Source organism: Malaclemys terrapin, chromosome 3 (assembly GCF_027887155.1).
Source record: "Malaclemys terrapin pileata isolate rMalTer1 chromosome 3, rMalTer1.hap1, whole genome shotgun sequence".
In the NCBI taxonomy this organism is placed as follows: Eukaryota; Metazoa; Chordata; order Testudines; family Emydidae; genus Malaclemys; species Malaclemys terrapin.
The window spans coordinates 26777683-26792193 of NC_071507.1; the positions used below are offsets into that span (position 1 = coordinate 26777683).

The 14511-nt window shown below is 41.6% G+C and overlaps 1 protein-coding gene across 2 annotated transcripts in view; it reads left to right on the forward strand.

Moving 5' to 3' along the window:
• The first annotated feature begins 966 nt into the window (after positions 1 to 966).
• The window catches only part of MSH6 (mutS homolog 6), a 28741-nt gene continuing 15196 nt past the window's right edge, over positions 967 to 14511 (forward strand). For both annotated transcript variants that reach the window (XM_054022807.1, XM_054022808.1), the window contains exons 1-3: positions 967 to 1238; positions 4684 to 4886; positions 8818 to 8987. In XM_054022807.1, the coding sequence (XP_053878782.1) occupies positions 1000 to 1238; positions 4684 to 4886; positions 8818 to 8987 (612 nt within the window). In that variant the 5' untranslated portion in view covers positions 967 to 999. The remainder of the gene's footprint in view (positions 1239 to 4683; positions 4887 to 8817; positions 8988 to 14511) is intronic.

Below are 14511 nucleotides of genomic sequence, written 5' to 3' on the forward strand. Positions count from 1 at the left end.
ATTACCCCCTCCCCCAAAAAGTGAATTAAGAAATATAAAATATAAAAAATATAATCACTCTTCAGTCTCTTTTTATTAATGGGCAGCTTTCCATACCTATGCTTTGTCTTTTTACTACATCATTTGTCTTTCAGAAAGTTTATCTCACTTGCTTTAGTAGCTATTGCTATCTGAGACTCTTGAGCACTTAAAATCAAACAGCTTTTCTCTTGGGAAGACACTATTTAAATCAAGCTATTTTCTCTAGAAATCAATGCTATTTTTGGAGTCATGTTTTAGAGTAGATCCATATTTCAAAATCTCAGCTTCTCAAGCTCAGCAACTACCTGAAAATAAATCCTGGGTGCCAAGACTGGACATTTGTGCAAATCACATTGTCATTGCAGTCCAGGTTTATGGGAAGATAGCATAAAATAAATTGAATTTACTAAAAAATTAAATAGCACAGGGAGCACTGTAGTATCCACTATCATATTTAATGCAATAAAAACCTTTTTTTTAATTTATGTGAAATTGCTTCAGGAACTCCACTCTACTGCATCCAGTCTACTCCAATCCACTGTGCTGCAGAAATCTAGGGACCTTCTTAGAACCATAATTTAGACCCACCTTCCTGCACCGGTTGTGCAATTGATTAGCAGATAATAGACCTACAGGGAAGTGAAGGGTGCAGGGTGCCGCATTGCATTGAAGCTGGTGCGTGTTGATAGGGTGCAGGTCAGGATGCCACAGTGCAGTGGGTATACGGCTGTACAATGACGGGGGCTTATCCAGTGAAGAATTAGCCAGATTATTAAAGTAGCGCATAATAATACCAGTTTATATGTTAGGGGCGGGCCTGTGTCGCCGCTGGATGGGGGATAGGAACAGCTCTGGGCAGGCGCTGCCTGCGGCCCAGCCCCTCCGGGTCACTCCACCCCCAGCAGAGGCGGGGCTGACGGTGGTGGGTTTCGCGCTCTGCCCGGATTGGGCGGCAGGTCGTTGGTTCCCGCCGCAGCCATGTCTCGGCAAAGCACCCTGCTCCGCTTCTTCCCCAAGGCCCGGGCGCCAGGCGTCGGTCCGGCCCAGGCCCCTTCTCCTCCGGCCGCAGCGAGGCAGAGGGGCTGGGCCTCCAGCGAGGCAGCCGGGGATGAGGCAGCCCTGGCTCCCGGCGGTGGCGCGGCGGAGATGGGACAATCCGGCGGAATCGAGGCCCAGGGGGCGAGGAAGGGGAGAACCAAGGCCGCCCGGGCCCCCAGGTAACCGGGCAGGCGGGTGTGTGTGGGTGCTTTGGACTGTTGGTGGTTGGGGGCACGAGGGGCCGGGGGCGTTGGGCTGGTTGGCGTTGGGAGCATGGCGCGAAAGGGGCTCGGTTTCTGTGCTTTCTCTCAGCACTCGCACCAGATGGAGCCAGTCCTGTGGCCTCTCCCGAGTGCCGGGGTGGGGGCAGGCTCCCGGAGGTACTTGCTGGCTCTAAAGGCGCTCTAAAGTCTTATTCACATTCTGTGTCTTCCTCCTCCCCTCCACCTGTAAACACCCCCTCATCTCACAGCGGTATTGGGAAGATGAATACCGTAATGATAAGCGCCATAGATAGGATGACCAGATAGCAACTGTGAAAAAACGGGCCCGGGGGTGGGGGGTAATAGGCGCCTATATAAGAAAAAGTCCCCCAAAACGGGACTGTCCCTTTAAAAATGGGACATCTAGTCACCCTAGCCATAGAAAAACCCATGAAAAAATTAATAATACGGTGTTCAGAGCAGGGTTTGAATAGTGTGCAGTAACTAAGGGCTTATCTACGCCAGTGGTTCTCAAACAGGGGTCCGGGGCCCCCTAGGGGCCTCAAGCAGGTTTCAGAGTGGCCTTCAAGCAGGGCCAGCATTAGACTCACTGAGCCCTGCCACCCAGGGCTGAAGCCTGAGCAGTGTAGCTTTGTGGGAGCCCCAGGCAGTTGCCATGCTTGCTATCCTCTAATGATGGCCCTCGCTTTTATATGCAGAAAACCAGCTATTGTGGCACAGGTGGGCGGTGGAGTTTTTATAGCGTGTGTGTGTGTGTGTGTGTGTGGGGGCGCTCAGAAAAAAAAGATTGAGAACCTCGGATCTACATGCACTACAGCGCTGCAGCACTGTAGTGAAGACCCAATTACAGGGACAGGAGAGTTTCTATCAGCTGTAGTTAATCCACCTCCTTGAGAGACAATAGTCATGTTGGCAGGAGAAGCTCTCCTGTTGACATAGCACTGTCTATACTGGGGGTTAGGCGGATTTTTCACAGCGCCAAGCAATGTAATTTCACTGATGTTAAGTTTGTAGTATAGACAGCCACACACTGAATAAGGGAGAAAACAAAATATTGAATAGCTGCTTATTTAGGGTGACCAGATGTCCTGTTTTTAAAGGAACAGGCCTGTTTTGGGGGACTTTTTCTATTACCCCCCACCCCGTCCCGTTTTTTCACAGATGCTATCTGATCACCCTAGTCAGTGAGCACCATCCATCCTATATGCTGAATGAGATGAGGGTGCTGTCGAAATAAAATGTGATAATTTTAATTACTGTATCATAATACGTGCATACAAGGGACTGATTTGAAATTGCAATCGTAATACTGGCATTTCCTAACTTTTGAGTGCTTAACCTTGCGATCTTAGTGTTTTAAACAATTTTTTATGTATAATTATTATAATGTTGTTAAAGATAATTTTCCAGATTCTCTAGATTCTAATTCTGTTCTCTAAATGCTAGCAATTCCTCACTTAAAGTGGTCCCGGTTAACATTTTGCTGCAGCCGCCCAGCAGGCTATCAAGGTAGTTCAGCTGTCCCTCCCCCCACTGCCATGTGCTGCTCCTGCCCTCTGCCTTGGAGCTGCTCCCAGAGACTCCCGTTTGCTGTGCAGGGGGAAAAAGGGGGGCTAATGTCAGGGTGTCCCTCTTCCCCCTGCTCCTGCACCCCACTTATCCCTTCTTCATATAGAGCAGGGAGCTGCCTCAACTTCCTGATCCACTTAAAAAGACAATGCACTTAAGAGTGGGTCAGCTTACTTAAAGGGGCAGTGTGCCTTTCTCTCTCTCTCTCTCCCACACACAAGGTGTGTGTCTGTCTCTGTCTGCTATGCTGTCTCCCCTCCCTTGTGTTCATGCTGCCTTGTGTGAGAGGCTACATTAACAACAATGTGTTAACCCAGTGGTCCCCAACCTTTCCGTGTGGTGGGCGCCGGACGACTAGCCGCTGAGGAGTGTGGCTGCCGGACAAGCAGCCGCCGAAATGCCGGTGAGAAGCGGCAGCGCCAAGAAGCGTCGCTCCCAAAATACCGCTGAGAAGTAGCGTCATCAGCGACATTTCGGTGGCAGCGCTTCTTAACGCTGCTTCTCGGCGGCATTTCGGTGGCTTCTTGTCTGGTGGCCAGTAGGTGGGCGCACATAGATGCCCTGGCGAGTGCCATGGCGCCTGTAGGCAGCATGTTGGGAATCCCCATGTTAACCCTTGAGGGCTCAGCAAGGCTTTCCCTGTGAAATATCCCTCCCTCTTCAACCCTCTAACTTCACCACCACAACCAAGCTTCACAATCATCATAGCTGTGAACAGTATTAAATTATTTGTTTAAAATGTATACTATGTGTATATCTATAGAATATATAGTTTTTTGTCTGGTGAAAAAAATTTCCCTGGAACCTAAACCGCCCCTCCCCCCCATTTACATTAATTCTTATGGGGAAATTGGATTCGCTTAACATCGTTTCGCTTAAAGTTGCATTTTTCAGGAAAATAACTACAATGTTAAGCGAGGAGTTACTGTAATGTACAACTTTACAGTGGGGTACACAAACAGTTTATGTAATCTCACCACTTTATCTGAAAGTGGTGAGATTACATAATGTGTCCTTTTTTAATACAGAAAGTCCATTTTCACTGAAACTGGCTTGTTGCTAGCCAGTACTGGAAATAAACTGCTATTGTAAATGGAATAAAACTGTCTTTTTGGTGGGAAGGACTTAAAACGGCTTTGAAATCATTTCTTATAGCATTTTGTGAAAATCATGTTCAAAGAAACAGTGAATAGCCATTTGTGAAGAAACAATTTTTCTTCTAGTTTAAAGAAACGATGGTGAGTCAATTAGCATTTAGTTAATCTCTCCTGAATATTGTTGCTGGTTTGACTGATGTCTTAATATGTGCTATAAAATCTGTGCTAATCACTGGATTCCAGCTTTTGCTGATTTGAAAAGCAGGCCATTATTTTCCAGTTTTTTTTTTTCCCCAAGTCCTCAGAATCCAACAGTCAAAAAACCTCAGCAGCTAACAGAAATAGGAAAGTTCCAGTCACTTCCCTTAGGTATCTTAGTGAGAACTGAGTTCCGTTAAAAATCTGTTCTTAATTGCGTCTGCTAATTGCTCTTGAAAATCTGTTTCTGAAGATTTTTCCCTGTTAGCTAAATTATGTCTGGTATTTTTACACCCCATAGATAATCTGCTGGGTTTTTTAGAGGTTTTTGGGAGTGTTCAGTAAAAGTGTTTGCATGTAGAATATAACTGTTAACCCAAGAGCAACCAAGACCTGCTGAGACCAACCCAGTCTCTCTAGTAGCTTCTGATAAATAGTTTGACTTAGAAGTAGTGCTATAACTTTTATGAAGGGACTGACTTAAAGATTGGGGACTTTTTACCTGTTAATCAAGTTCTGTCTCTTTGTGTTTGCAGTATCTCCTGTGATTATTCACCTGGTGATTTGGTTTGGGCCAAGATGGAAGGGTACCCCTGGTGGCCATGTCTTGTATACAACCACCCAACTGAAGGAACTCTAGTCAGAGCGAAAGGAAAATCCTCTCGTGTACATGTACAATTTTTTGATGATAGCCCAACAAGGGGCTGGGTTAGCATTAAATACTTAAAGCCATATAAAGGTAAGAGGTGTAACTTAAATATTCGAAAAGGGAACTGGAGAGAGGCAGTTTGGTCTCAAGGAATAAACACTTCTGCTGAAGTTCCTGTGTAGGGAAAATTCCGTTTCCCATTGAATGGAAACTCTTTGCTTTAAAGGGTTTTAAACAAACAAACAAAAAAAGGGTTTGTCCTTTTTTGCTTATTCCGGATATAGAAAGTATATATTTTGTAAAGATTTTTCTGTTTGTTTTTATTACCCTAGAAATATCAGGAATGTCAAGCCTGGTCTTTCCTGATTTTGCTGGGGGACCTTGAGATGTCTCAAGGATTGCTATTTGTCTGAGAACAATAGACTAGATGTAGGATTAGACACACATTGATTAAATAATTCTGGTGATCCTTAAGATTTTGGCTGGCTTAGCGAAGTACAGCTTTGATTTCTTCTAAATTCATACATTATATTAAAGTTTTATGGTAATATTAGAAATTACAGAACAGATTAAATTATAGTGTTTATATTGTTTCCAAGATTGAATATAACTAGGGCTGTCGATTAATTGCAGTTAACTCGTGATTAACTCAAACATTAATTGATTAATCACAGTTTTAATCGCACTGTTAAACAATAGAATACCAATTTAAATTTATTAAATATTTCAGATGTTTACACTTTCATGAGTACTGTATTCTTTGTTGTAATTAAAATCAGTGTATATTTTTATTACAAATATTTGCACTGTAAAAATGATAAAAGAAATAGTACTTTTCAATTCACCTCATACAAGTACAGGCAGTTCTCGACTTTACAACGTTGGACTTAGGACGAACAGCACTTAGGACAGTTCTGAATTGACACCCTGATTCGACTTATGACTGCTGGTTTTGACTTTGACATTGTGTCCCGCAATGGAGTGGATTGCGGTTCCTATTACAACTTGTTGACTTATGACGCAATTTTCAGGAACCAATTGTGTTGTAAGTCTGAGGATATCCTGTACTGTAGTGCAATCTTTGTTGTGAAAGTGCAACTTACAAATGCAGTAGTATTTTTGTGTGTGTTTTGTTACATAACTGCACTCAAAAACAAAACCATATAAAACATCAGAGCCCACTCAGTCCTACTTCTTGTTCAGCCAATCACTAAGACAAACACGTTTGTTTACATTTACAGGAGATAATGCTGCCCGCTTCTTCTTCTTTACAATGTCACCAGAAAGTGAGAACAGGCATTTGCATGGCACTTTTGTAGCTAGCATTGCAAGGTGTTAGAGTGACCAGATAGAAAGTGTGAAAAATTGGGATGGGGGTGGGTGGCAATAGGCATCTATATAAGAAAAAGCCCTGAATATCGGGACTGTCCCTATAAAATCGGGAGACCTTGTACGGTGACCAGATATCTACATGCCAGATATGCTAAACATTCGTATGCCCCTTCATGCTTCGGCCACCATTCCAGAGGACATGCTTCCATGCAGATAACACTCATTTAAAAAAATGCGTTAATTAAATTGTGACTGAACTCTTTGTGGGAGAATTGTATGTCCCCTGCTCTGTTTTACCCACATTTGGCGTGTAAATATATTGCAACGTTGGTTACAACAGTGCCATGAGAACACCTGTTCTCACTTTCAGGTGACATTGTGAACAAAAAGCAGGCAGCATTATCTCCTGCAAAACGTAAACAAACTTGTTTGAGCGATTGGCTGAACAAGAAATACGATTGAGTGGAGTTGTAGGCTCTAAAGTTTGCATTCAAAAATAAAACTAAATTAGTTATTTTTTGTATATAGTGCTGCATTTGTAAGTTCAACTTTCATGATAAAGAGATTGCACTACAATACTTGTATTAGGTGAATTGAAAGACTTATTTTTTACAGTGCAAATATTTGTAATAAAAAATAAAGTGAGCACTGTACACTTTGTATTTTATGTTGTAATTGAAATCAGTATATTTGAAAATGTAGAAAACATCCAAAATATTTAAATAAATGGTATTCTATTGTTTAATTGCATGATTAATTTGTTTATAATTTTATTTTAAAAGCTGTTAACTACTTATCTTATTTTGCTCCCATCTGCATGTAAATTGAAAAATGCTAATATATTTTCTAACTCTGTATTTAACTCTAGAATTTATTTTCTATGGGGAAGATGTATTAAAAATTACATACAGAAGATGTAGATGCATTTCACGCCAACAATTATATGTTAAATAATTGGGCAATTTTCATTTTTTTTTTTTTTTTTTATAATGGGTATATAAACTTCAGGGAGGTGCAATGTAGTTGAGTGTGCATGAATGGAAAGGCATAACTACTGATATCTGTACCTCAGAGGTACAGACTGCAGTGCTTAACCTACTCAGCTGTACGAAGACAGGTTTACCTCACAGCACTGTACAGCTGCAAGTGTAGCCAAGCCCTTTGTTACAATGTCACCTGAAAGTGAGAACAGGTGTTCTCATGGCACTGTTGTAGCCGGCGTTACAAGATATTTACATGCCAGATGTGCTAAAGATTCATATGTTCTTTCATGCTTCAACCACCATTCCAGAGGACATGCTGATGACGGGTTCTGCTTGATAACAGTCCAAAGCAGTGCGGACCAACGCATGGTCATTTTCATCATCGGAGTTAGATGCCACCAGCAGAAGGTTGATTTTCTTTTTTTAGTGGTTCGGGTTCTGTAGTTTCCGCATTGGAGTATTTCTCTTTTCAGACTTCTGAAAGCATGCTCCACACCTCATCCCTCTCAGATTTTAGAAGGCACTTCAGATTCTTAAACCTTGGGTTGAGAGCTGTAGCATATTTAGAAATCTTACATTGGTACCTTCTTTGCATTTTGTCAAATATCTGCAGAGAAAGTGTTCTTAAAATGAACAAGATGTGCTGAGTCATCATCTGAGACTACTATAATAGGAAATATATGGCAGAATGCGGGTAAAATAGAGCCGGAGACGTACAATTCTCCCCCAAGGAGTTCAGTCACAAACTTAATTAACCCATTATTTGTTTTTAATGAGTGTCATCTGCATGGAAGCATGTCATCTGGAATGGTGGCCGAAGCATGAAGGGGCATATGAATGTTTAGCATATCTAGCATGTAGATACCTTGCAATGCTGGCTACAAAAGTCCCATGTGAATGCCTGTTCTCACTTTCTGGTGACATTGTAAATAACAGGTGGGCAGCATTATCTCCCGTAAATGTAAACAAACTTGTTTGTCTTAGCGATTGGCTGAATGAGAAGTCTGACTGAGTGGACTTGTAGGCTCTAAAGTTTTACATTGTTTTGTTTTTTGCTTACTCCCCCGGATGTTCCTCTATGCCTCTGTGGGGGTGTGTGCCCCACAGTTTGGGGACCTCTGTTCTAATTGAAAAGCCAATGGGTAGAAGCTGGATTACTAACTTCAACCAGAGTTCTTTAAAGTGATCCACAGAAAGGGCATAAGATTCTATTTGAGTAGGTCTCGTTCCCAGATCATAGTCTCAATTTGAGCTCTCATGCTGCCAGTGTAAAATGTTGTCGTTTTTCAACCATGACGGGTACTGTCAGATATAGAATTTAATTGTAAATGCTAAATCCAGAAAATAGTTTTCTTATAATTGGATAAATGTTCAGACCAAGACTAATCAGTTGTAGAAATGTGAGACTCATCCAGTGTTCTTGCACTAGGTACACTTTTTACTGGACAGATATACAAACTAATTCTCTTAGGCAAGTCTTGCCCCCCACTTCATGCTGAACAAATAAGTTTACATGTTTAAAATCAGTCAGGTGGAATAATCTCACATTGAACTTGTCATATTGGACTTGTGATTCAAAAATGCTGGATGATACTAGTGGTCTGAACATAATTTATTTAAATGTGGAGAGTGAGCATCTACAGTGATGACTGGCCTCAGGCTAGACTTTGCTTCAGGTTCTGACCTATTATTTGCATGTTTTGTAGGCTCAGCAGTTAGGGAAACTCAGAGGGGAGGTATGTTTTACAGTTCAAAGCCTGAAATTAAAAGAGCAATGGAAATGGCAGATGATGCTATGCGCAAAGATAAAACTAAGCGGCTTGAACTGGCAGTGTGCAATGAACCTTCAGATACTGAAGATGAGGAAGAGATGGAGGTAACTTTTTTCTGTTTTCTGTGATCTCATTGCAGAGGTGGTGTTAGAACTAGGAAAAAGAGCCCACATTTGTTATGTTGTCATCTTACCCTTTCCTTTCTCAATAACCTCTTTTGTTGTCTGAATCAGGAGTAATCCAGAAATAATTTGGGTTCTAATGAAACCTGTTAATAGCTAAATAATAGTATTCCAGCATATTATTACTGTTGAAGAATGTAGAATCATAGGAAAAAGATGAATTGTCATATTGGATCAGACCAGTGTCTCAGCTTATACTTCAGAGTAATGTACAAGAAACAGCATAGTGAGTGAGCAGTTATGGAACAAACTATCCATATGAAACATTGGTCTTAATTGTAGAAATGTGGGGCACCCTCACTGACAAACTTGTGTCATGTGGAAAATTGGGTGTTCGTTCATACTCATGTCTCCTGGGCAGTTTGTAATCCATGAAAATACTTTACATCTCATCCCATGTTCACTTTGGTTTCCTTAACAGATTTCAAAGATTTTCTTTTACATTCAGTCACAGCTTTCATTTTTCTTCTAGAAAAACACAAAACCTCCTAGGTGTGTTCTTCACAAAAATAACCTTGTTCCTGTTTTTTCAATCAGCAGGGCTCTACTTTAGCAGGAATTTCGGGGACCTAGCCCCATTCTACGGGAGATAGGTAGAGAGATACTCATTTATATAAAATGAGTTAAGGATGTGTTTTAAAAAAAAACAAAAAAAAAACCCAAAAAAACTCTTAACTTTCCCAGCCCTATGAATAATAATGCTGTGGTTATGGTGGATGATTGTGGTGCAGGCCTTCCAATATTTAGTAATACCTAATTTTATATGGAATTTTTCGTCAGTTGATTTCAGTACTTTACAAAGGAGGTCAATATCATTATGCCTATTTTACAGATGGGGAAACTGGGCAAGTTACTTCACCTCTCTCTTCCTCAAACTCACTCAGTAGGCCAGTGACTGAGCAAGGACTAAAATCCAGGAGTCCTGAACCCTACTCCTGTACTCTATCCACTACACCACACTGCTAAGGCTGGCTCTCTTGAGAGCAGGTTGCGGTGGATAGGGCACTAGACTGGAAGTCTTAAGACTTGGGTTTGTTTCCTGTTCTGCCACTGACTTCCTGTGTAACTTGTTGTCTCACTTAGCCAGTCTGTGCTTCCATATCCCTATCTGTAAAATGGGGGTAATATTTACCCACCTCTGATATTTACCCACCTCTGAAGCTTTCTGCGAATGATAGCTCTTACATAGCATTCCATCTGGCCATGATGCATTTGTTATATTTTGAAATGTGAAGGTGGTTATGTTGGAGAAATTAGTGGGATCTAAGATCTTTTTGTTGAAGAGATCTACAATCATGGACCATGCAGTGCCTGCATTTGATAATCTGAAAAGGGATCTAGCCCAGAGGTTCTCAAACTGTGGTCTGCGAGCTCCATTCAGGTGGTCCGTGGATAGTTCCCTCTCAGGTGCGTGCCTGGGCGGCTGCACATGAGAAAATGAAGGGCCACCCACCTAATTAATGAAGCCACGCAAGCGTGGCTCCACTAATTAGGTGCCTGGACCCTGGAGAATACCTCACATTTAAGGTGAGGTCGTGGCCTTGGGGGTAATAGGGGGTAGGGGAAAGTGGGGTGAGAAGAGGGGGTGGGGGGAATTTGGGATGTGCAGGGCTGCGGCGGCCAGAGAAAGAGGTGACTTTCCCCAGCTCCAGGGCTGTGGCTGCTGGGGAGAGACTCCTCCCTCCTCTCACCCCTTCCCAGCCTCAGCTTTGTGGTTGCTGTGGTGGTGGAGAGCCCCTCCCCCCCCCCCTTCCCAGCCCCAAGTTGGGGGCTGCTGCGGCAGGGGAGAGAGGGCACATCCATTGCATTAGAAAGGTCAGACTACTGATATTAAAATAAGTTGTGTGCTTTTATTTGTAGAACAAAAAAAGTTTGTTTTTTTTAATATAGCGCTTTTATCCAAAGCACGTTACAATAGTTAGCTAATGTTACAAACAACATTTGGAAAGACCATTAAGTGGTCTGCCGAGACCCTCAGCAATTTTCAAGTGGTCTGCAGGAAAAAAAAGTTTAAGAACCACTGATCTAGCCTATAATTATTCCTGGCTATTTTAGCTGTTGAAATGTAATTTATTAGTGCAGTCCACTTGTAGCACATCAGGTGGCATTAATAGTAAATACAAATTAGCAGTCAGAGGTAAATCAAAATTCCACTACAATGTGCATCTTGTAAGGGGTTTTGATTAAGCTCTGAATTTTCAATAACTGAAAACTTGGTGAGAAGAAAATTGGGTTTAATGTTCAACGTTTGCGTGGGAGAGGGCAGACAAAAATACATCTGACCACAAACTAGGGTCAAGATTTAAAAAAGGAAGGGGGTGTTTAAAATCAGGCACTTAAACATGAATTTCAGAAGCTAACTACAAACATGCATTTTTTGCAAATTTTGACTTAGACTTCTGATCATAGCCAATACAATAGCTATGTACTCAGCATAAGAAATAGACATGCATCACTAGGATTGTTAAAGCAACAGCGTCAACAGTGTCACTTATGTTGCAGTTAACTGGAAAGACTAAAGGAAATGGGTTACCTAGGGAGGCTGTGGGATCCCTGACCTTTAAGAACAGGTTAGATAAACAGATGTCAGGGAGTGCCAAGTATACTTATACCCTGCCATGCTGAAGCAGGATTATCTACACTGCAGTGGAAAAGTGTAATTTCCAGTCTGAGTAAAACAGACCTGTGATAGCTCAGCTTGAGCTAGTATGCTAACAATAGCAGTGTTGGATGTTGCTCATGCCACCATCAGTGCTGCTAGCTGTCTGGGGGAGAGGGGTCAGGTGGGTTTGGAATGTGGTGGCTAGCCCAGGCTGCCATCAGTGCTGCAACATCCACACTATTTTTAGCACGCTATCTCAACCTGAGCTAGCGTGACCCTGTCTACTTGTGCTGGAAATCTCACCTCCTAGCTGCAGTGTAGACATAACTTTGAGGTCACTTTCAGCTCTGTTTTTGTGATTCTAAAAAGAAGTCTTACTTTAGTTTTTGTTTTGGGTGTTTTGACAGCACTTCGATCTGTTTCACATTTCCCTTGCTTTGTGTGATTCAGACAGCAACAGGGAAGAAGAAGTCTTAAAACATAGTGAAAATCAAAATTGGCAAGGGAACTATTGAGCAGGTGGTATTCCTGAAACTACTTCTATTTCAATGTTTTGAAATTGACTAGGTTTTTGAGAGGTTGTCCACTTTAATGTTAATTTTGCAGAGGCTTCTAGGAAATGGGACTAACCATCTTAAACTTGTCATAGCTATTATTAATTGATGTGTGGCTGTCTAAATTTGCTGATTCACTAAGATCCAGAGTGCTATTTGGTTTGCTGACTGGTGAATTTTGTAGTCTTAAACTGCAATTGGATTGCACAGCTTCAAGCAGCCTCTATGTGTGGGAAGATCCCACCTTGCAGCTGGACTGCTAAAATGAGAGCCAAGCAGGGAGTCCCCCTGGCCAGTTGGGGCTGTGGGGGAAGGGAACTGGTTCAGATCTTTACTCCTCCCTCACTATTTCTGTGCAGCTGCTAAGCAGTAGCTGAATGTGCTAAGCAGGGTTATGTTTCTCTTCTGAGTGGCTACAATTACATTATTTAGTCTGAAGCCATTGAAAGTAGGTCCAGTCTGATGACTCAGCTATGCCCTTTTCCCTCAGTTAATACATTTAAGCTTGTTCTATCTTTTCAGTGTCATAAGTCTACCAGTTCTGTCTGTCTTATGTATTTGTATAGCCCCCATCATAGAATCTGATAGTCTCACAGTCCTTTATGTATTTATCCTTACACCACCTCTGTTAGGTAGGGAAGTGCTGTAACACCAATTTTACAGATGGGAAAACAGAGGAAGAGAGAGTGTGATTTACCCAAGATCACAAGTCTGTAGCGGAGCAGGGAATCGAACCAGAGGCCTGGGCTGGTACCCTAACCACTGAACTGGATCATTCTTCTTCTCATTTCTCCATAGTTGTTTTTAAAAAATGGAATAAACAAGAACTAGATTTCTAATTGTGATTGATCCTTAAATATACAGGCAGGAGAAAGGCAAGGTCTTGGAGAGATCAAATTCATCAGTTTTTATTGCTTCTGCCTGTATTTATGCAGGGCTTTGCGTAAGTCCCTACAGAGATCATTGTATAATTTTGACTATATAATTTGGGATTGAAGGCCTTTTGAGCATGGAACTCCATTAATTCGTTGTTGATGCAAAAGTACAAGAGTCCAGTATACTCCATAGAAAATCAGATTGTATCAGCTTAGTTTGGCATCTCTTAATACTATAAAAAGGTTCACTTAAAGAAATTATTTAATTCCATCTTCTCCCATTAATACCAAAAAGATGGTCAAAATGGAAAATTAGTTTTGTCAAATGAGAACCAAAAAATGTTGCCATGGCTAAAAGATAGAGTAAAAAAGTGGTTAGAGGCAAAAAGGCATCCTTTTAAAAACTGGACATTAGCTTCTATTGAGGAGAATAGAAAGATACAAAAAAACTCTAGTAAATCAAGCGTAAAAGTTTAATTAGGCAGGGCAAAAAAGAATTTGAAGCGCAACTAGCAAAAGACTTGAAAACTAACAGAATTTTTTTTTAAGTACATCAGAAGCAGGAAGCTTGCCAAACAGTGTGGCCACTGGATGATCAAGGTATGAAAGGAGCACTCCCAGAAGACAAGGCCATTGTAGAGAAGTTAATTCACTGCAGAGGATAAAGGGGAGATCCCCACACCCAAGGCTTCTTTTAGGTGACAAATCTGAGGAACGGTCCTAGATTGTCACTGGAGGTGGTTTGGAACATGTCTGATAAAGTAAACAGTAATAAGTCAGCAGGATCAGATGGTATTCACCCAAGAGTTCTGAAGGAACTCAGATATGAACTAACTGTGGTATGTAACCTACCACTTAAATCAGACTCTGTACCAGATGACTGGATGATAACTAGTGTAACACCCATTTAAAAAAATGTCTCCAGAGGCGATTCTGGCAATTACAAGCCAATAAGCCTAACTTCAGTACCAAGCAAATTGTTTGAAAGTATAGTAAAGAACAGAATTATCACAGACACAGATAAACCTGATATGTGGGGGAAGAGCCAACACTGCTTTTGTAAAGGGAAATCATGCCTCACCTGTCTAATTAATATTCTTTGAGGGTGTCAACAAGCATATGGACAAACGTGATCCAGTCAATATAGGGTGTTTGGATTTTCAGAAAGCCTTTATGAAGGTCCCATATCAAAGGCTCTTAAGCAAAGTAAGCAGCCATGGGATGAGAGGGAAGGTCCTCTCGTGGTTCAGTAACTGGTTTGAAGACAGGAAACAAAGGTAGAGGTAAAAAGCGGCTGTCCCCCAAAGATCTGTCCTGGGACCAATGCTGTTCACTATATTCATAAATGATCTGGAAAAGGGAGTAAAGAGGGAGGTGGCAAAATTTGCATACTATACAAAATTACTTAATTACTT